Consider the following 22,881-nt stretch of genomic DNA (forward strand, 5'->3'; position numbering starts at 1 on the left):
TTAAGGGACTTGCCCAAGGTCACACACTGTCTGTGGCAGACCCAGGACTTGAACCCTGGTCACCCAAGTCCCACCCTAGTCTCCTAGCAACCAGCTCATTCAACTCCTACCCTACCACAAGGCAAATAATGGGAGACGTTTTTTCAAGGTCATTGGTCCAAGGGGAAGCAGGGCTTCAGCTGCGATTGTCCTGAGAGCACCTCTCCCTCTAGCTATGCGCTGGGACTCACCTTGGATAACCCCCTGCCCCCTCTGGACTCACTGGCCTTCAACTTCTGCTCTTTGTCAGCTTTGTGCCGGGACTCAGCACCTCCTCCCTGGGGAGAGGTTGTTTAACCGTGGTGATTTACAAAGCCCTGTGCTTCCCGGTGCAGACTGTCTGCATGGGGGGTGGGGAGGTCACAGCCTGGCTGGAGAGAGCAGGTTCTGGAGATGCTACCCCATCCCAGCGCGTACAGGCAGGCAGGGGTGAGGAGTGGATGTAGCCTTGACATCGCTCCTAGTGCACTGGCCAGAAGAGCGAAACTGTACAGAGAGTTGACGGGTATAGACTGACAGTGGATTGCTTCCCCCTTTGCTCCCGGCAGTAGATCAGTTGTGCCTCTGAGAGTCACCAGCTGCCTTACTCTGGCCAGGCTGTGAGATTCCAGTCCTTGTACAAAGTCACAGCACACGGACTTTGCTGCTTGCCTCTTCTTGGGTCGTTTTGAGATCTGTATTTTATAGACCAGATACCATGGCTGCCACTGCACAGCAGCTTCCATGTGGTTTTACGGCTGGAAATATTCTTTATCGTGCTGCCATGGAAAATCCCGTCTGTAATTCCTTGGGAATAGTTCTATTGCCTAGTCAGGAGGATACTCCTCAGTCCCAGCCCACCTCCCTTCCTGTTTCAGGTTGACGGGACAAAGACCCCTTTACCGGCCCAGCTGGGAGCTGTGGCCAACATCACCAGGGTGAAAAACATGGTGACTCTGAAAGCAGGCGCCAACGTGGAGATCCAGTTTAACGGCCGCCATGCTTTGTTTGTCCGTGTGGGCCCGGAGTATCGGGAGCAGCTGTGCGGGATGTGTGGGAACTTCAATGGGGATCGCAGGGATGATAAAGTCCTGCCCAGTGGGGAGAAAGCCCAGGACGACGCAGAGTTTGGGAATGCCTGGACCTCTGACATCAGCCCACCAAGGTGTGTTTGTTATCTATGGAGCTTCCCTGCTTTGTTGGTGCCTGTTTCCATGGCCCCATCCGTTCTTCTCCCTGCACCTTGTTGTTCTAGATTATCGCCTCTTTCTCTGTTCAGTATATTGTCATGGCAGCATCTCCCCTTCCATTCCCATCTGGCAACCATAGATCACATGCCTTTGTCAATAAATTATTGATCTCTGTTTGTTTATACTCTACTCATTGTTCTTTACTCAGGGAGAAAATATCTTTACCTGACAAAGGTTTAAAGCGTCCCTATTGAAGCTGAGATGGTTAAATGTTACCCTGGAAAAGGTCCAGAGAAGGGCAATGAAAAGGATTAGGGCTGTTTCCATATGAGGGGAGATTAAAAACAGGGATTGTTCCACTCAGAAAAGAGACGGCTAAAGGAGAATATGAAAATCATGAATGGTTTGGAGAAAATGAATAGGGACCTTCACATAACACAAGAACTAGGGCTCACCTGATGAAATTAGTGTGTGTCAGGTTTTTAAGAAAAAAAAAAAAGGAGGTACATTTTCACACAACACGCAGGGTTTGTTGTGAAGGCCAGAAGTATAACTGGATTGAAGAATGAATTAGATAAGTTCCTGGAGGATAAGTCAGCAAGTTAAAGAAGTATGGATTGGAAGAATGGACTATAAGGTGGATAGAAAGCTGGCTAGATCGTCAGGCTCAATGGGTAGTGATCAATGGCTCCATGTCTAGTTTGCAGCCGGTATCAAGCGGAGTGTCCCAGGGGTCGGTCCTGGGGCCGGTTTTGTTCAACATCTTCATTAATGATCTGGATGTTGGGGTGGATTTCACCCTCAGCAAGTTTGCGGATGGCACTAAACTGGGGAAGAGGTAGATACACTGGAGGGTAGGGATAGGGTCCAAATTAACCTAGACAAATTGGAGGATTGGGCCAAAATAAATCTGATGAGGTTCAACAAGGACAAGTGCAGAACCCTCCACTTAGGAAGGAAGAATCCCAGGCACTGCTACAGGCTGGGAACCGACTGGCTAAGCAGCAGTCCTGCAGAAAAGGACCTGGGGATTACAGTGGATGAGAAGCTGGATATGAGTCAGCAGTGCGCCTTTGTTGCCAAGAAGGCTAAAGGCATATTGGGCTGCATTAGCAGGAGCATTGCCAGCAGATCGAGGGAAGTGATTATTCCCCTCTATTCGTCACAGGCGAGGCCACCTCTGGAGTATTGCATCCAATTTTGGGCCCTCTGCTACAGAAAGGATGTGGACAAATTGGAGAGAATCCAGCGGAGGGCAACAAAAATGATTAGGGGGCTGGAGCACATGATTTATGAGGAGAGGCTGAGGGAACTGGGCTTATTTAGTCTGCAAAAGAGACGAGTGAGTGGGGATTTGATAGCAGCTTTCAACTACTTGAAGGGGGGTTCCAAAGAGGATGGAGCTCGGCTGTTCTCAGTGGTGGCAGATGACAGAACAAGGAGCAATGGTCTCAGTTGCAGTACTGGAGGCCTAGGCTGGATATTAGGAAACACTATTTCACTAGTAGGGTGGTGAAGCACTGGAATGGGTTCCCTAGGGAGGTGGTGGAATCTCCTTCCTTAGAGGTTTTTAAGGTCAGGCTTGACAAAGCCCTGGCTGGGATGATTTAGTTGAGGTCAGTCCTGTTTTGAGCAGGGGGTTGGACTAGATACCTCCCGAGGTCTCTTCCAACCCTAATCTTCTATGATTCTCTGATAAATCCATCCATGGCTAATAACCAAGATGGTCAGGGATGCAACCCCATGCTCTGGGTGTCCCTAAACCTCCAACTGTCAGATGCTGGTACCGGACGACAGGGGATCATTCGATAATTGCCCTGTTCTGTTCACTCCCTCTGAAACTTCTGGCACCAGCCCCTGTCAGAAAGGATCCTTGGCTAGATGGACCATTGGTCTGACTCAGTCTGGCCATTCTACAGGACGATATTTGGTGCTCCGGATTATAAGTGCATATCTCACCTTGCCACCCCTGTCTGCTCCCCGCTTGTGTCAGGCACAGGATTCCTCTACAAAACTTCAGCATTCATTCCTATTCCCATGTCTCGGCTGTTTATGATGGTGAAGCAAAGGAAAGGTCTCTTGTTCTGCACGATTCCCCTTCACTGCAAGAGGACTTCCAGTGTCCCCTGCACGATATCCCAGGCTCCCTCCAGCTCCCCCTGCAGGGGAATTGCACTTTGTGGCAGGATCCCCCGTTTCCCTTTAAGAGCCCAATTCAGAAGTGAGCCCTGTCAGCTGGTTGAAAAGAGCAGGCCTGTGGATCAGGAACAGCTTGTGTTAGGGAAACTCCCATAATGACCCAGTTCTCCTTTTCCTTCCCCCCGGAACCGAATCTTCCCTTCACATCACAGGTGGGAGCCATGGAGAGAGGAACTGATGCAGTGAGACAAGGGCCCTTGTCAGGAATTGGCCTCTGGGCATGTCCTGACTCTTTAGCCAAATGCCTCTTGCTAAACTGCCGTGTAACTGTTATTGACGTGACATTTCCAGGTGTAAGAATGACACCGGCTTCACGGAGCCCTGTCCAGAGTCGTACGAGGTTGATCAGGCGTGTGGGATCCTAATGAACCGCACCGGACCGTTTGCTGAGTGTCACTGGCACGAGAGCCCAGCCCCTTACTACGAGGCCTGTGCCTACGACCTCTGCCAGCACGGACGGGGCAATCGCATGCTGTGTGCAGCCGTCGAATCCTACGATGAGATGTGCGCTATTCACGGTGTGAAGACTGGTCACTGGGGAGAAGCGACTGGATGTGGTAAGCGATAATGGGCTCTGCTTGTATTCAGCATTAGTTATACTCTTCCGAACATCCTGCCACACACAAGATCCAGAATGAGCTACTTACTCTATCCATGCAATGCAGAGTCCCCCACTGCCTCTGCCTGAGGTTATGGGGCTGCTAATTTGAATGCCAGGATGGAGTCTGTCTTCACACCCCAACCTCTGCCTGAGGTTATGGGGCTGCAGGAGCCCAAACCACACAACATGGAGCAGCACAAAGAGAAGCTCCACGCAGCCCATGTGCAACTCAGATTTACTAATCCCACAATTCCGCAGATAAGGGCATGGGGAAAAGACCTTCCCAGTCCCAAATCAGAGTTTTTATATGGGGTGAGCTAAAGAATGGCCCTGGGAGCCAGTGGCCTGGGTTAGCAGCCATTAATCTGGGGCTGTAGGGGTAGCTGTTATGCCTGGGGAAGGCAGAGGCCGTGGGGGACTTGCTGCAAGTGAACGGGAGACGTGGTGCACACTGCCCCAGCACTGGTCTCTGCGTCTCAGTGCTATAGAAGGGAGAGGCTCTGGCCCAGCAGAAGGGTCCTCTGCTGGGCACAGGGCATAGCAGCAGAGCTGGCCTGCTCCTTCCCTGCTGGCTGGGAGACATTCACCCCGATGCGATGGACCAGCCCAAGGCCTACACCCAACTTGTGTCCCACCGACACCTTCAAAATAGGATTTAAGTCAGCGGTGCCCAAACTTTTCCTCTTGCGGCCCCCTGTGTCTGCGCTCCCGCAGCTCGGGGGCGGAGTCGTGGCCAGGCCGGGGGCTGCGGCCGGAGGGGCAGGGGCCAGGAGCTGGTGACCAAGCCACAGCCAAGAGCAGAGCCATGGCTGCAGCTGCGGTTGGCGGCTTGGGCCGAGGCCCCGGCAGAGCTGGTGGCAGAGCGAGCTGGTGGCACTCCCTCCCCGCTCCTCTGTGGGGGCTGGCCAGTGCCCCCCCGATGTTGCTCCGCACCCCCGTAGCAGGGTGCACCCTGCAGTTTGGGGGCTACTGATTGAAGTGCTTGGGCTGACCCCCGCACAGGGACCAGTTTCACCCGGAGAGGACGGGGGCAAGGTGTTGGCTGCCTCCCCCTTAAAAGCATCAGCATTCTGTGTCTCCTACGCCAATAACTCCGCCTTCGTAGTCAGAAGGTGGACATGCAAGCCCAGCAGCCACCTGAGTGCCATCTCGTGTTCCTGTGTTACAGAGGCGTTCTGCATCGAGAAGGCGGTTGCCAATATAGGATTGGAAGTTACCAAACCTTGTGCACTAGGGATTAACCCTAGCAAATGGGACAAGAGTCTTCTGGGCCTTCTGCATTGTCCTCTGGTGACTCTTTTTCCTCTATCCTAGATACCACCTGCCAAGCCAGTAATTATTATGACTTCTGTGGCCCTGCCTGCCCTGCCTCTTGTGCCAACCTTAGTGCACCCCTGCTCTGCACCAAGCCCTGCGTGGCGGGATGCTTCTGTCGGGAAGGGTATGTTCTGGATGCTGGACGCTGTGTGCCCATGAGCCGGTGCGGCTGCACGTTGAATGGTCAGTATCACCAGCTGGGAGAGGAGGTGATCCTGACAGACACCTGCCGCAGGAAATGCAGCTGCCGGCAGCCTGCCCAGCCCATGCAGTGCCAGGATCATGCCTGTGGGGCTCTGGAGATATGCAGTGTTGTGGATGGCACCCGAGGCTGTTACCCTGTGACGTTCGGCACCTTATGGGTGTTCGGTTCGGCCACTCCCACTACACCAAGTTTGACGGAGTCATGTTTGATTATCAAGGAGCCTGCAAATACACCCTGAGCAAGTACTGTGGCCTCCCAGGGAGCCTCCCCGACTTCACCATCAAAGTGGTGAACGAGCTGAAAAGCTCCATTGCAGTGTCCTGGACGCGCCTGGTGGAGCTAGATGTCTATGGGGAGCGTATTGCTATGGCAGGGGGACAGTACGGCCAGGTGCAGGTAAGAGCATTTCATAGCTCAGCACAGAAATGAGCAGGTGAGAAAGCAAAAGCCCTGGATAGTCTTGTTGGGGGAGGGATAGCTCAGTGGTTTGAGCATTGGCTTGCTAAACCCAGGGTTGTGAGTTCAATCCTCGAGGAGGCCGCTTAGGGATCTGGGGCAAAAATTGGTCCTGCTAGTGAAGGCAGGGGGCTGGACTCAATGACCTTTCAAAGTCCCTTCCAGTTCTAGGAGATTGGTATGTCTCCAATTATTACCTTTATTACTGTCCCCTTAGCTGTGTTTTGGGGGGAATGCAGGATGCTGAGGCGAGTCCTACCTCCCACTGTGATGTTGAGATGCTGTCCCGGTGAAGTGGGGTTAGAGTCCCAAAGCCGTTAGTGGGGCAGCAACTTTGATCGAAGCCAGATGGGGCTGCGCAGGTGAACCCTGCATCCACGCTGCCATGAACGTCGTGCCTCATTGCCACGGTGGAGACAGGCAGGCAGTTCATTGCCAGCTTGAAAGATAAAGGCCCAGTGAGGCATCGATTCTCACCGACGCCCAGGTGTGCTGGGACCCAGACACAGCTGTGATGTGACACAAGTGTGGGCAGTGACTAAGGAGGCCTAGAGATGTAAACCTTGCACTGCCTTCACCAGGGACTCTAAACCGACCCCTCGGGGACCTGGGGCGGCTGCCTAAGGAGAACCAGAGCTTCCCTGTGAGCTACAGGCAGCTTGTGCTTTTACAGGTAAATCCCCGGCCTACAGCTAGAGAAATTCTGAAGGTCTGAATGCCGAGCTCGGCAGCCAAACCAGTGTCCCAGTCACACGTAGATCCAGGGGCTCAGACCACAGCCCAGCTGTGAGCCAGAAATGCACAGTGGGGTTTGGCATGACAGTGAATGGCCCATGTCTCGCTTCCCCCTAGGTGAACGGATCCCTGGCCAATCTGCCTCTGGTCCTTGCATCAGGCAAACTCTACGCCTATTTCAGCGGCTCGTCTGCTGTGCTCCAGACCGACTTTGGCCTCTCTGTGTCCTACGACTGGTCCCACTCTGTGTCGGTTTCTGTTTCTGAGATCTACTCTGGGTCACTGTGTGGACTCGGTGGGGATTTCAATGGGAACCGGAGCGATGATTTCCGGACCCCAAACGGTTCTGTGGTTCCTGATGCCGTCACCTTTGGCAACAGCTGGAAGGATGCTGATTCCCCCTTTCACTGCACGGCCGTTGGGCTCCCAGCCCAATGTAACGAAATGGAACTAGCCCAGTACAGATCTCAGCGCTACTGCGGGCTCATCGCAGACACTGCTGGGCCTTTTAAAGAGTGTAACCAGCCGGCTGATGCTCAGGTTCACGTCGAGAGCTGCGTGCGCGATTTGTGTGTGACTCGGGGCAGCCGTGAGACCCTGTGTCAAGTGCTTCGCAGTTATGCCCAGCGGTGCCAAAGTCGTGGCATTGCCATTGAGCCGTGGAGACAGCGGGCTGCATGCGGTAAGTGGATGATTGCAAATACCCCCCCCCATCTTTCTCCTTTATGTACCCACTCAAGCACTGGGCTGGGCCTTAGTGGTCTGGCCACTCTCTGTTCTTACCTTTCCTCCATTTTTATTCCTGCCTAGGGAGATTCCCTGCAGTGTTTCTCTCGTATTTCTAACACTCCTCTCTTTCTTTCAGAGTTAACCTGCCCCCACAACAGCCACTATGAGCTCTGTGCACCTTCCTGCCCGGCCTCTTGTGCCCACCCAGCTGTGCCCTCCCGCTGCCGGACTGCGTGTGCAGAAGGGTGCCAGTGTGACCCTGGCTTTGTGCTGAGTGGCACTGACTGTGTGCCTCGGGGGCAGTGCGGCTGCACCCACAATGGCAGATACCACCTGGCAGGGGAAAGCTTCTGGGAAGGAGAAAATTGCCAGCGATTGTGCAGATGTGAGGGCTCCTCCCACTCTGTCCAGTGCTCCCGCTCTGCCTGTGCCCCTGGGGAATTCTGTGGCACTCGAAAGGGGGCTTATGGGTGCCACAAGCGAACCAACGGCATCTGCTGGGCTTCTGGGCTGCCGCATTACACGACGTTTGATGGGAAGCGATACGATTTCCAGGGCACCTGCAAATATGTCTTCGCTGAACTGTGTGGAGCATCACAGTCCTTACCCTTCTTCAGAGTGGAAGTGAAGAACGGAAACCTGCCCCATGTTCCTGTGGCTGTGACCTCGGAGGTGTTTGTCCTTGTGAACAGGACGGAGATCCATCTGCAGAGAGGGCACCACGGGACAGTCAAGGTAAGTCCATGGGGCTGGCGCTCTCCAGGAAAGCACTGTGTCACCATCTGTGGAGATTTAACCAGCACCATCACTCAGAACTTCCTGAAACTGTCACGATTCATGCCAGGTCTACACTAGCGAGCTTGCCGCGACACAGCGGTACCAATGCAGCCACTCTGTGCCGACAGGAGAGCGTCTCTCCCATCAAAATAATTAAACTACCCGCAACCAGCGGCAGTAGCTGTGTCGGCATGAGAAGCTCTCCCACCGACACAGCGCTGGCCTCACCAGCGCTTATGTCAGTGTAACTAATGTCATTCTGGGGGGGAGTTTTTTCACACCCCTGAGTGAGACAAGTTTTTCCGACATAAGTGGTTGTGTACACATAGCCTCAGGCTGAGATATTCCATGCCTATCTCTGCCGGAGGGTGAACTGCTGGTGAAAAAGTTTAGCTATTTATTCAAACAAGAAAAATGAACCTCCCCTCCCCGCCCAAGAATTTTCCTATTACAAAGTTATTTCAGAGCTGATTTGAGCATGTCAAGTGCCAAAGCAGCAGGGGAGAGAAGAGTGAAACTGACCTGGGCACTAGTCACCATTGAGAATTGTCTTTGAGAATACTGATGACATTAGCTCTTTAGCTGTCTGAAAATCGCACCTCACCCACATTCAGTACCTGCGGGATGATTTTTCCTCCGTGTATCAATGCCCCAAACGAAGGAAAGTTGTGCTGTGCATGGATCTTAGCCGTATAGCATTCAGAGGAGTGCAGGCTAAACCACTGCACACTTGCCAAGGTGCAAACGACAGTGCCACCTGCTAGGGTGCACATGGACGGGACTGTGCGAGGTCTTCTTCGAGCAGCCTGGGAAAGCAGGGCTCGGGGGGGGGGGGGGAATGAAAGAGGCCAGTGCTCAGTTTGACTCACTGCACATCTGGTGTAGGAATGACTTTCCGGGACCCCCTCTGGCACACAAAGGTCAGTACGCTGTGGGAGAGGACGGCCCCATGTCGATACTGTATCTAAGGAGGTTCGCAAACTGAATGATGAGACGTAGTGATGAAAGGCTGTATGACAGGCATATGCCCGGGGGAGTGCAGTTTGGCTTGCGCGTACACCCTGAAGCTTAGCACTTCCTGGGGATTGGGCCTGCTTTGAGCAGGGGGTTGGACTAGATACCTCCTGAGGTCCCTTCCAGCCCTGAGATTCTATGATTCTGTGACATGTCAGTGCCTTACTGTGCATCCTTCCCCACCCTCTCTGGTTTTATGCAATAGAAATTAAAGAGGGAGGGGGAAAGACGTCTTCATTATTCGTCTCGCTTTGGGTCTAGGCGCCCCGGTCATGTTGTGCTCGGAGCTGTACAAACACAAACAAAAAGACATCCAAGCTTAATTCTCTTCTCCTACCTACACCCTCCCGGCCCACACACTCTGGGGTTGTTTCTTACAGCAAATTGTCCTATGCAGCTGCAGGGAGAAGATGGGTTTAATAGCTCTCTGCTGGTCAGATTACAGTGGGATTTCCCCTAAACTCCTCACCCATCCCAAACGCTGCGTGCCACTGCCCTGTGGTTTTACAATGGGTGAGGGATCCATCCCCTGCATTAATCTCTTTGGTGCTGTTTTCCCCCACTCAGATTGCTGGCGTGACTGTGACCCTCCCGGTGAATGTGAAAACACTAGGAGTTGCCATTTATCAGCATGGGCTGTATACGGTGCTGCAGACTCCCTTTGGGCTGAGTGTGAGCTACGACCTGGCCCACAGCCTATTTCTCAGCCTCTCCCCCGAGTACCGAGGCCAGACCTGTGGGCTGTGCGGGAACTTCAATGGGGCGGCTGAGGATGATTTTGTGACGCGTAACGGCTCCCTGGGGAAGGACGCCTTTCACTTCGCTGCAGGCTGGAAGTCGGAGGATGTCCCTGGCTGTGACGACGGCTGCTCTGATTCCTGCCCTGGGTGTGAAGAGGAGGAAAGTCTGGTGCAGTCCAAGTCCCGGTGCTGGGTGATCCAGGATCCCAACGGGCCGTTCGCCTCTTGCCACTCCCAGATTGACCCAGGCCCCTATTTGTCTGATTGTGTCTTTGCCCTGTGTGTGTCAGGAGGGGAGAGCAGTGCCCTGTGCGAGTCCATTCAGACATACGCAGCTGCCTGCCAGAGAGCGAATGTCTCCATCTCACCTTGGAGGAACGAGTCTTTCTGTGGTAAGCAGAGACCAAATTTGTGTTTTGCTTTTTAAATTGAAAGTGTCTCATCTGCGACTTGAGATGTTGCCACAAACAATGGCTGATGATGCCACCTGTCAGGAGCCGTTGGCTCCTAAGAACATACAGCCCAAGTGCTTGTTCCTCAAAGATCTGCTCACAGTAGTGAATGCCCAGCTGTCGCCAGCTTCACACCAGTTGCCAAATCCCGGCTTAGCTTGAGCATCCGTTAACAGAATGACCAAACTTAGGTCAGTTTCACTCACCTGCTGCCTGAGAAAAATGGCACCAAAGCTATTTGCCAGGGGAGGAGGAGAGGCAGGAGCTCCCCTCACCAAGGAGACCTGAGTTGAGGAAGACCCCCCCCACGGGGGCCCAGCTGGGAGGCCAGGGCACCCGGAGTTCAATGGCCAGGCACTGCGCTGCCCCCTGCCCTTTACCCCCCCCCCCCGTGCCCGCTCTGGGGGCAGCTTGTGGCATTCCTGCCATGTGGGTACCGCACAGGAAAGGGTGGGGAGCTGGTGGTGTTCAAAGCAGGGGGGTTGGGAGCCAGGATGCCTGGGTTCTATCCTGGCTCAGAGAGGAGAGTGGGGGTCTTGTGGTTCAGCAAGGGGGAGGGATAGCTCAGTGGTTTGAGCATGGGCCTGCTAAACCCAGGGTTGTGAGTTCAATCCTTGAGGGGACTGCTTAGGGATCTGGGGCAAAATCAGTACTTGGTCCTGCTAGTGAGGCTAGGGGGCTGGACTCAATGACCCTTCCAGTTCTATGAGATGGGTCTATCTCCATGGCATTTTTTATTATTAAGGAGGGAGTGAGAGCATGCTCTCTTTCTCCTGCCCAGCATTCTGCAAGGGAGGCTTCACATTTATCAGATGCCAACGTCAGCAGTTGCTACAAAAAGCTGGAGCCCACAGACAGCACCCTGGTAGGAATCCCAGCTCCCTTTCCCAGCAGGTGGGGGACGGTTTCCTACTAGGGTGCTGCCCTGGCACCTTGCAGTGGTGGGAGAATGGGATGCTTCTTTTGTACCTACAAACTGGTTTAGCCCCCTGGCTGGTAGGTGTCTGGCAAAGTTCCCTCCGCTCTGTCCTAGTGGCTTTGCTCACTGGTTTCTGCTCCCGGAAACATCCTGAACTGGGCAGGGCTGCCAAGGCCCCCTATGCCCTGGTGTGAATTCTGGGGTCCCCAGCTGGTGCCTTTTCATATCTTGTTCCGGAAACTCCAAATGCCTCTCCCTGGGGTTAACACTGGATCTTTTCTCTTCCTGCTCCTCCCTCTTTGCCAGCCCCAGGATGCCCAGCAAACAGTCACTACGAGCTCTGCGAGCCCCCCTGCCGGGACTCCTGTGCACGCAGCATGATCCAGGCTGAGTGCAGCCGCCTGTGTGCCGAAGGCTGTTTCTGTAACGCCGGGTACCTGCGCAGCGGGGCCAGCTGCGTTCCAGAGCAGCAGTGTGGCTGCGTGCGCAACGGGCTGCACTACCCGGTGAGTTTCCTGGCTGGCGCTTTCCTGGCTCCGGGAGACCTTTTGGCAAAACAGGTTTTTCCATCAGCAAATGCAGTTTTCACCTTTTTTTTTTTTTGGTCAAAATCAAAAGGTTTTGTTGGAATGTGTCGATTTCACCAAAACTGCATTGGTTACGTTGTTTGGCTCATTTCATTTTGACAGACATTAAACTATTTCTTTGAGCGTCTTCACATTTATAATATCGAATGTGATATAAATATTCCAGTCAATATATGATGATGTTTTACATGAGCTAAACAAAAGGTTTTTACCTGAGTGAAACAGAACAATCTGATGTAACCGAAACAAACCGTTTTGATGGCTCCCAATCCATCTGTCTGGAATTTTCATTTTGCAGGAAACTTCAGCATTTAGTTCAGTTTGGAATGAAAACTAAGTTCCAAATGTTGGACTTTTCCATGGAACGGAAATCCCGTTTTCCGACCAGCTCTGCTACTGAGCGCTGTGGGAGGTGTCAAATTGACAGGGAAAGCCACAGAAACCTGGATAATCTCTGTGCTAGGCCCCCATTCCTTCACTCACCTCTGTGGCTGGTTCAGTCCCATCACCAGATCTTTTAACCAGGGGATAGATCCTATGTCCGCATGGCCTAAGTTCACCCTTGTAGAGCAATGGGATTCCATGTGGATGGGCCAGCCAAGTCCCATGCACCCCCTCGTGGTCTAGGGTCATGCTACAGGCAGCCTGCCTCAGTTTCCCCTCTTAGACTGTTCCAATAAAACTTCCCTTCAGGATTTTGCTTGGTCAAAAATGCCCCTCCTTGGGGACTAGGTTTATTAATGTAAAAGAACCACAAATAAAACTCAAAATCTCAAACAGAATCCACAGTGCAGGGTTTCTCCTCCTCCCCCCGCCAAGGCCTTCCTGCGTGGGATCTTTGCAGTCTCTCCCCTGCTTGGTCAGGGTCTCGCCCAGGCTTCCCTGCTGGGACCAACTCCCCTGGTCTCAGGGTCTTCCTGGTAGGTGCCTTTCCTCACTCTCTGCAGACTCTCTCACAGCTCCTGAACCTCCCCCTTTCTAGGGAATTACCCGATTCACCCCTTGTGGGGCTCGTTCTGTCGCTAGGGTGGGGACCTAATCTCTGACCTACGATTTGGGGTATTTCCCTTCTACAGTTACGCTTGGCTAAGTGGTTTCTGTCTGTTACCCCTGCAGGCTGGGGACCGGGTCTGGCTCTCTGGTTGCCAGGAAAGGTGCAGCTGTGACTCCTCTGCTACTTTCCGGTGCGTCCCCGCCCGCTGTAACCCCGGCCAGCAGTGTGCAGTGAAGGACGGGAGGCTGGGCTGCCAGAGCCAGCTGAGCACCTGCACGGTGACAGGGGACCCTCACTACTTCACCTTCGACGGGGCCGTGGCCCATTTCCAGGGCACGTGCGCCTACGAGATCTCACACACCTGCAACTCCTCCCTCGACTTCTCCTTCCGGGTGGTGGCCGCAAACAGGCACCGCAGGAATCGCCGGGTCTCTTTCGTCTCCCGGGTGGACGTCTGGCTCGAGAGAGGCGACCAGAACGCTCACGTTGTCCTAGGGGACAGCAGGGCTGCTGAGGTGACCATGGGGACGTTCGAAAGGAGCTCCAGCCCCAGAGAGCCCTCCCTGTCCGACCCCAGCACGGCCCCTGTTAGTGAATGCTGCCCCGAACCCCATCCCCGCCCCCGCCCCTTCGCCCTGGGTGCCCTATGACCCCACCCCCACCCCACCTCTTCGCCCTGGGTGCCCTCGCTGCACCCCCGCCCCGCCTCTTCCCCCTGGGTGCCCTCACCGCACCCCGTCCCCTACGACCCCACCCCCGCCCCACCTCTTCCCCCTGGGTGCCCTCGCTGCACCCCCACCCCTACGACTCCACCCCCGCCCCGCCTTTTCGCCCTGGGTGCCCTCACCGCACCCCGTCCCCTACGACCCCACCCCCGCCCCACCTCTTCCCCCTGGGTGCCCTACGACCCCACCCCCACCCCACCTCTTCGCCCTGGGTGCCCTCGCTGCACCCCCGCCCCACCTCTTCCCCCTGGGTGCCCTCACCGCACCCCTTCCCCTACGACCCCACCCCCGCCCCACCTCTTCCCCCCCAGACCCCGCTCCTGCGCCGCCCTCCTCTTCCCCCCGAGCCCCCTCGCTTGCTCCTCTCCGCCCCTCCCACCCAGCGCTCGGCCTTATGGCCAGTAAAAAGGGGGGGGCATGGCCCCCTGACCCCCCCCCCACCCCCGGTCTGTGGCAGTAAGACTTCTGGGCATGTCCCACGGCCCTTAGCGCTGCAATAAACTGAGCCGCTCCATGACTTCGTTCCCAGTGCACGGCGGGAGGGCGTCTGTCCTTCCTGGGCAGGGCCGGGGGGTGTTGGGAAGCCCCGGGAGCGCCAGCGGCACTGAAGTGACACCCGTCGGCAGCCAGATTTCAGGGGGGCTGCGGTGAATTGTGCTCGCTCAGGGTTTGGCCTCTGCCCCCTCTCAGGCCAGGCAGCCAACGTGAGGTAAAAGCCCGGCCGGCCTCGCGTGCAGGGTGTGAGAGACCAGGGCTCCGGACGTGCCTCAGAGCCGGCTCTGGAGCAGGGGCTGTTCGGTTGTGGGGTCCTGACCTGTGACGGGGATCAGAGGCGCCCCTACCATATAAATCAATATTGAGGAGGGAAATCAGCGTTCGGGGCCTCAACCTAGAACCTAGGCCTGGTGCCCCCAGGGCTGTTACAGGCCGGGGGCTCCATGATCGCAGAGGGCGAGGGTTTGGCCTCCCCACAGGGGAATTGCGCCTGGCGGGCGGTGTCCCAGGCGGCGCTCACTGCCCTGCGTCCTCTGCCCTTTCAGGTTAACGGGGTGAGGGTGAGCCTGCCGCACGCCCTGGGCCCTCTGGGCAGCGTGTCCAGGATCAGAAACCTGGTGACCGTCCAGACCCCAGCCCAGGTGGAGATCCAGTTCAACGGCCGCCACACGTTGTTCGTCCGCGTGGGCCCGGAGTACCGGGGGCAGCTGTGCGGGATGTGTGGGAACTTCAATGACATCCGCGGGGACGATAAAGTCCTGCCCAGCGGGGAGACAGCCCGGAGCGACGCAGAGTTCGGGAACGCCTGGAAGGTTGAGCCCAGCCCGGCCAGGTTTGTGGGATCCTGACGCACCAGCGGGATCCCTGGGGATGTTCGGTAGCTGTTTACCAGAGAAATTAACCGAGGCTTTCGCGTTGGGAGAGGTCACTGTAGGAGTGGAAGCTGCTGGGCTGGGCTGGGAGGCAGAGCTCACAAATGAGGCTCTGGAAATTGGCAGTGAGGAGACAGCTGCTTGGTGACTTGGTTGGGTCTCTGGCCTGTTCCTCGTGGGAGGGGCAGATGAATGGAGCGGAGTGAGGGGGGAGAGCTGGGTGAGCAGATGAATGGAGCAGGTGGGGGTAGAGAGAGAAGGTGACAAACTGTTATTCCGTTACTTTTCAAAATGAATTATTTCCGGTTCACTTCACTGTAGGTTGAGGACAGGACCCGTGCACGGGTGTGTCTGTGTGTGCACATCTGTGCGCATCTGTGTGAGCGCATGTCTGTGCGTGTGTGCATTCGCCTGTGTCTGTGTGCGCGTCTGCACACGCGTCTGTGTGTGCGCACATCTGTGTATATGCATCTGTCTGTGTGTGCGTCTGTGCGTGTCTGTGTGTGCATTCGCCTGTGTCCAGGGGCGGCTCTAGGCACCAGCAAAACAAGCTGGTGCCTAGGGCGGCAAAATCTAGGGGGCGTCCTCTGCTGCCGGGGGTTGGCGGCAGGCTGGGCCGGCGGACCTGCCGCAGTCATGCCTGCGGGAGGTCCACCGGAGCCCCGGGACGAGCGGACCTGCCGCAGGCATGACTGCGGAGGGGGCGCTCGTCCCGCGGCTCGGCTGGACCTCCCGCAGGCATGACTGCGGCAGCTCAAGCGGAGCCGCCAGACCCGCGAACCGTCCGCAGCCGCGGGAGGTCCAGCCGAGCCACGCGGGACCAGCGGTCCCTCTGCAGTCATGTCCGCGGGAGGTCCGCTGCTCCCGCGGCTCCGGGGCGCCTCCCGCGCATGACTGCTTGGGGCGGCCAAAAAGCTAGAGCCGCCCCTGCCTGTGTCTGTGTGCGTGTCTGTACACGTGTCTGTGTGTGTCTGTGTGTGCACATCTGTGTGTGCGTCTCTGTGCACATCTGTGCGTGTGTGCATTCGTCTGTGTCTGTGTGCGCGTCTGCACACACGTCTGTGCGTGCATCTGTGTATATGCGTCTGTCTGTGCGTTTCTGTGTGTGCGTCTGTCTGTGCGCGTCTGTGTGTGCATTCGCCTGTGTCTGTGTGCACGTCTGCACACGTGTCTGTGTGTGTCTGTGTGTGCATGCGTGGTGTGACAAGCTCCTCTTTCCCTACCCCTACCTCTCACCCTTGTCCCCTCCCCTCACCACTGGGCCTCATTTATTTGTGTGCATGAGAAATCACAAGCTGGAGGCCCTGAGAGATGTGCTGGAGGCTGGCACAGTGCATGTTGCTGGGAGGCAGAGCTCAGGACAGGGATCAGAAGGTCCCCTGGTGGGAGTGGGGTGGGGGTGTCAGACACTCCCCAGGTGATACTAGAGAGAGCCACTCCCTTTGCCCTGCCCGGGTACAGCTAACTTCCTTTGTTCCAGGTGTGTGGATGACACCGACTCCCCCGAGCCCTGCAGCGACCCCCTGGAGTTTGAAGAGCTCTGCGGGACCCTGACTAGCCAATCGGGACCCTTTGCCGAGTGCCACTGGCATGTGGACCCTGCCCCGTTTTACTCCTCCTGCCTGTACGACATGTGCCACTACGGGGCGGCCAATGGGATGCTGTGCATGGCCATCGCCTCCTACGAAGAGCTGTGCAGCCTTCAGGGGATACGCGCTGGCGCCTGGAGATCGTCTGTGCAGTGCCGTGAGCACCAGTCGCACCTGCAGGCCCGGGGCAGAGCACTGGGTTGGGGAATTTGGGAGTGTGAGGTGCTGGCACTATTGAGATTGAGCCTGAAATCTTGGAAGAGCCATAAAGCCAATGACCTGATCCCCCGTAGTCATTAAAACGCTTTTGGGGGCATCCGGTGTCCTAGCCACATCCCCATTTGGGTATTTACATTCTTCCTCCTCTGTTCTCAAAGGAGGATTCTCCTTCACTTCCCGCCGCAACTCACTGTGCAGTGTTTCTGTAGGCTGCGTCTCACCCCAGGGGTGGCTGCATTTCAGCACCGGGGGAACAATCCCTGTACGGTCTTTGCGTGGCTGCTAAAACAGCCGCTGGGTCCCACTCCTGAACTGGCTGCATTTCGGCACCGGCTGAGCAGCGTTGCTTGGTGACTGCTAGGCTGCCGTTGGGGCCCACCCCAGAAGTGGCCGTGCTTCAGCCCCAATTAATCTGTGGCCTGCGCCCAGCCCAGAGGCGGCTGTATGAGGTGTGAGGTGAGGGAACTGTGATTTGCAAAGTGCTTTGCGATGCACTGAACTGGAACGGCTGGAGAAATGGACAAGCTGCCCTTAGAAATGCCGGGGGTTGGGTAGATCAGAGAACAGCCGCAGGTATAATCAACAGGTCGGCTGGAGCAGGCCCCTCCTTGCCGCTACTAACCTCTGCTTCACTCTGCAGCTGTGCGTGACCCGTGTGTGGCTCTGGCCTGCGGGGAGGACGAGTGGTGCGGCGAGCAGGCAGGGAGATGGGGCTGTTACTGCTACCGAGCTGCTGAGCCCATCCAAGTGGCTGACTATGGTAAAGAGCAATTTCCGATCCCTTCCTCTCACTCCTGGTTTCCTTTGGCACCAAGGCCTGGAATTCTGTCGCGGCTTTCAGGGCAAACAGCCCCTGCCGGCCTCTGTCTGCCGCGAATGCCTTGGCGCCGTGACCGGGGGGCAGCAGATTTCCCAAGGTTACTTCTCTCCTCATCACACAGTGCGAGGGGCCGTGATTAGAGCCAAAGAGAAGGGGGCCAGGAGCTTGGCACAGGCTTGTGCCGGGGAAAGAGCTGGCAACAAAGACGACTCTGGGCTCTAATTCTGGCTCAGGCACCGGGTCCCCATGTGTCCCCTAAATGTCCTGACCCTTTATCATCCCAGACGGAAAACTGGGTAACAGGCTAGGCTGCTCGGGGGAGGGGAGGTGACGGGCCCTGCAGACTCAGACTGGGAGCCAGCTGTCTCCCACCCCAAGCCCCCATCACCTGCCCGCTCCCTCTCTGGCCCTTAGGGGTCTGGCCGCAGTGCCCAGCCCGTGCGTGGCCTCTCAGCCGACAGTGGGCGAGTGCCCAGAGCTCTCGTTGAAGGAAGGGTTACCAGGCACGTGGAGTGGGCACCGCGCCGGTGGTCTCGGCCTGGCACGCCAGGAACAAGGGCACAGCCCCACGCCAGGCGCGGCCCCGTGCGATGGACTCTGTCCTCTACCAGCTCTCACTTCCCTTGCAGACTATCAGCTGGCCTGCAGTGGCGGTAACAGCTCAGTGTCCCTGTCCCGCTGTCTGCTCTTCACCGACGGCTTCCCCGCAGAGGCCTTGCACCTGGCCGACCCCAGCTGCACCGGCAGCCTCGTCAGGGGCAGACTCGTCTTCTACTTCGACAGCACACGGCAGAGCTGCGGGACCACGGTGACGGTGAGGAGGAGGCTGCACCTGGCGATTGGTCGCAGCCAACGTGGCCATATCCATGCCCAACACACCCCTCCCAGCGCACGGCCACGTGCCCGCCCACCCCTCCCAGCGCATGGCCACATGTGCACCCCTAACCAGCGCACGGCCACGTGCCCGCCCACCCCTCCCAGCGCATGGCCACATGTGCACCCCTAACCAGCGCACGGCCACGTGCCCGCCCACCCCTCCCAGCGCATGGCCACATGTGCACCCCTAACCAGCGCACGGCCACGCACGGCCACCCGCCCACCCCTCCCAGCGCACGGCCAGGTGCACAACCACGCACCCCTAACCAGCGCAGGGCCACATGGCCACCCGCACACCCCTCCCCGCACACGGCCACGCGGCCTCCCACGCACCCCTCCCAGCGCACAACCACTTGCTCACCCGCGCACCCCTCCCAGCGCACGGCCACACGGCCTCCCACGCACCCCTCCCAGCGCACAGCCACATGGACACCCGAGCACCCCTCCCAGCGCACGGCCAGGCGCACACCCGCGCACCCCTAACCAGCGCAGGGCCGTGCGGCCACCCGCGCACCCCTCCCCACACACGGCCACGCAGCCACCCGCGCACCCCTCCCAGCGCACAACCTCTTGCTCACCTGCGTGCCCCTCCCAGCGCATGGCCATGCGCTCATCCGCGTGCCCCTACCAGGGAACAGCCACGCATGCGCACATCCACACACCGCTTCCAGCGCACGGCCACGTGCACACTCGCGCACCCCGACCAGCACCCAGCCTTGTGCACGTGCACCATCATAGGAGATATATACACCCACATGCTCCTACCAAAACATGGCCACATGAATATGCACCAGGACACAGCCATGTGCACAAACACATGGCCACATACCCCACCACACACGTACCAGCACACGGCTCCATGCACACCCCCTGCCAACACACTGCCCCCCTTGCGCGGTGCCACCTGTGCATACACACAAACCCGAATCCAAGAGAAGAATGAGGGGGGATTTGATAGCTACTTTCAACTACCTGAAGGGGGGTTCCAAAGAGGATGGATCTAGACTGTTCTCAGTGGTGGCAGATGACAGGACAAGGAGCAATGGTCTCAAATTGCAGTGGGGGAGGTCTAGGTTGGATATTAGGAAACACTATTTCCCTAGGAGGGTGGTGAAGCACTGGAATGGGTTCCCTAGGGAGGTGGTGGAATCTCCTTCCTTAGAGGTTTTTAAGGTCAGGCTTGACAAAGCCCTGGCTGGGATGATTTAGTTGGGGTTGGTCCTGCTTTGAGCAGGGGGTTGGACTAGATACCTCCTGAGGTCCCTTCCAGCCCTGAGATTCTATGATTCCCCATGCCCGCCCCTCCCCCAAACCCACTGGAGTGAGTCATCCCTACACCCTGCCCCACACCTGAACCAAGCCACGCCTACATGGTGTCACACGAGTGCCTCCCCGAGGATGGACACCTCCATAGGATCACACAGCCAAGCACGAGTCAACACGCTGCCCCCCCCAGCTCTGGCACGAACCCCCCCATCCCCCACAGGCCAATGGTCTCTCACCAGGCGGGGCTGAGAGAGACGGGCGGTGAGGATGGGGGCTCTGCCCCGGCTGTGATGTGGATCCTGGGCAGGGAGAGACTCGGCTCCCACCAATGCTGCTGCTTCTGTGCCCCCCACAGGTCAACGCCACCCACGCCACTTACTCCAACCGGGTGCAGGGCCGGGTGGGCACCACCTATGGAGGGGTCATCAGCCGGGACAGGCTCCTCTTCTTGCACTTCTCCTGCGCCCAGCCACTGAGCTTCAACCTGTCCGTCCCACTGGCCATCCAGCCCATACAGGAGTGAGTAGGGCCCCGCCTCGGTGCCGCCTGCTGCTGCTCATTGCTGGAGCCCTCTGCCTTGGGGACCCCAAAGCTCCCAGAGCGCCTGGCCCTCAGCGCCCCAACTCCCTGCCCGCAGGGCTGCTTCCACTGCGCTGCTTCGCAGGAGTCCCTGCACAGCACCACCTCCTGCGACCCCTGGGTCCTGCCCCCCCCTGCACAGCACCACGTCCTGCGACCCCTGGGTCCTGCCCCCCCTTGTGCTGCGCTGGTTCCTGCGACCCCTGGGTCCTGCCCCCCCTTGTGCTGCGCTGGTTCCTGCGACCCCTGGGTCCTGCCCCCCCGCGCTGCGCTGGTTCCTGCGACCCCTGGGTCCCGCCTCCCCCTGCACAGCACCACATCCTGCGACCCCTGGGTCCTGCCCCCCCACGCTGCGCTGGTTCCTGCGACCCTTGGTTCCTGCTCCCCCCTGCGCTGCGCTGGTTCCTGCAACCCTGGGTCCTGCCCCCCCTGCGCTGCGCTGGTTCCTGCGACCCCTGGGTCCTGCCCCCCCTTGTGCTGCGCTGGTTCCTGCGACCCCTGGGTCCTGCCCCCTTGTGCCTGTTCCTGTGACCCCCTGGATCCTGCCCCCTTGCACTGTGCTGGTTCCCATGACCCCTGGGTCCTGCCCCCTTGCATCACACTGGTTCCATGACCCCCCTTGTGCTGCATCAGTTCCCAGGACCCCTGAATCCACCTGCCTTGCATGGCGCCATCCCTGTGACCCCCGGCGCTTGCCTTGCACCGTGCCATCCCTGTGACCCCCGGCGCCTGCCTCGCACGGCGCCATCCCTGTGACCCCGGGCGCCTGCCTCGTACGGCGCCATCCCTGTGACCCCCGGCGCCTGCCTCGCACCGTGCCATCCCTGTGACCCCCGGCGCCTGCCTCGCACGGCGCCATCCCTGTGACCCCGGGCGCCTGCCTTGCACGGCACCATCCCTGTGACCCCTGGCGCCTGCCTCGCACAGCGCCATCCCTGTGACCCCGGGCGCCTGCCTCGCACGGCGCCATCCCTGTGACTCTTGGTCCCACGTCCCCTTGAACCAGTCTGGCTCTCACATGCCCCCTTGTTCCCACGTCCCCTTGCTCCGCACTGGCCCCTGTGACCTCTGGTTCCCACCTCCCCTAGCACCCAGCTGATTCCCACGTCCCCTTGAACCAGGCTGGTTCCTGTGACCCCTTGTTCCCCTGCCCCTCTGCACCATGCTGGCTCCTGCCCCCCGATCCTTGCAGCTCCTGGCACTTCATCAGTTCCCACAACCCCTTAAAGTCGCCTTTGCCCACTGGTGCCCCAATGCCCCCCGCACCCCGCCGCAGACACGCGACTTTTCTGCTCCAGCCTCCATCGAGTGTTGTGTTGTCTCGTCTGTTCTCCCCTCCTTCCACAGTGTCGTTAACACAACCCTCCCCTCCGGCCAAGGGAGCTACCTGACCACCATGGTCCTGTACCAAGACCCCCGCTACAGCAAACCCTTCACCCAGAGCCCCATCCCGCTCACTGTCAACCACCGAGCCTACGTGGGCATCCGGGTTTCGGGGCTGGACCCCAGCCACTTCGTGCTGACCCTGTCATCGTGCTGGGCCACTCCGGAGCGAGACCCCTCCTCCAGCATCCGATGGGATCTCATCACCAGCCAGTGAGCAGCGGGCGAGTCCGCTCCACATCAGCTAGCGGGGGGCAGGAGGAGGACAGACCGGGGGGGCTGGGCAACAGGACCCCTGGGTTCTGTCCCTGGCTGTGGGTGGGGAGTGGGGCAGGTGGGGTGGGGGGTGGTGGTAGGGCTGGAAGTCCGGACTCCTGGGTTCTAACACTGTGCTGGACAGGGAGGCAGCTGCAGTAGCCGGGTGGAGCTGGCTAAGTGTCTAACCTGCTGCCTGCCGTCTGGCTGCCCCCCTGTGCCCTGTCCCTCCCCCAGGTGCCCCAGCCTGCGAGACAGCACGGTGATGATCGAGGAGGACGGCGTCTCCACCATCAGCCGCTTCTCCTTCAACGTCTTCCGGTTCCTCCCAGACTTGGAGCTGGTGTATCTGCACTGCCGCGTCCGGCTCTGCAGCGCCCAAGCGGCCACGTGCACCGTGGTGAGTGAGCCCGTGGGCAGATGAGCCCCACCTGGCCAGAGCCGGGGCAGTGGGACCCTCCCCTCCACACCAGGGATTGGATCTGCTCTGAGACTCCTTGGGAAGCCTCCCCAGTGGTGCTCAGGGGCTGACTGGCAGCAGCCTCCCTTCCTGCTGGCTGGACACAGGGCAGCCCTGGGTGCTCTCAGCCAGGCCCACATGCAGCACCGAGGGACGGACCCAGATCAGGCCCTGTCCAGCCGTGGGGCTGAGTGTGACAGTGGAAACCTCCTCGGTGTAGGCGGGAGCAGCTCCTGCCAGGTCCTCCTTGTCTGGTAGGATGGGGCCTGCAGTGCATCCCCGTGCCCTGTGAGCCATCCCTGTGCAGCACTAGCATGCTGCTGTGCCTCAGCTGTGCCACCCCAGGGCTGGCTGCATCTCAGTGCCAGGCAAGCTGTCCCCATGCAGCATCACTGTGCAGCTGGGACCG

General features: G+C 58.2%; 1 protein-coding gene across 1 annotated transcript in view; it reads left to right on the forward strand.

Annotated features, from left to right (window-relative positions):
* Nucleotides 1-22,881, forward strand: part of LOC123351472 (IgGFc-binding protein-like) — a 79,442-nt gene that overhangs the window by 54,723 nt on the left and 1,838 nt on the right. The window contains exons 23-31 of the mRNA XM_044990859.1: nt 11,659-11,858; nt 13,056-13,448; nt 14,699-14,985; nt 16,506-16,771; nt 17,474-17,593; nt 18,283-18,467; nt 20,151-20,314; nt 21,722-21,970; nt 22,250-22,412. Coding sequence (XP_044846794.1) covers nt 11,659-11,858; nt 13,056-13,448; nt 14,699-14,985; nt 16,506-16,771; nt 17,474-17,593; nt 18,283-18,467; nt 20,151-20,314; nt 21,722-21,970; nt 22,250-22,412 — 2,027 coding nt within the window. The remainder of the gene's footprint in view (nt 1-11,658; nt 11,859-13,055; nt 13,449-14,698; nt 14,986-16,505; nt 16,772-17,473; nt 17,594-18,282; nt 18,468-20,150; nt 20,315-21,721; nt 21,971-22,249; nt 22,413-22,881) is intronic.

Source organism: Mauremys mutica, chromosome 17, assembly GCF_020497125.1.
Source record: "Mauremys mutica isolate MM-2020 ecotype Southern chromosome 17, ASM2049712v1, whole genome shotgun sequence".
In the NCBI taxonomy this organism is placed as follows: domain Eukaryota; kingdom Metazoa; phylum Chordata; order Testudines; family Geoemydidae; genus Mauremys; species Mauremys mutica.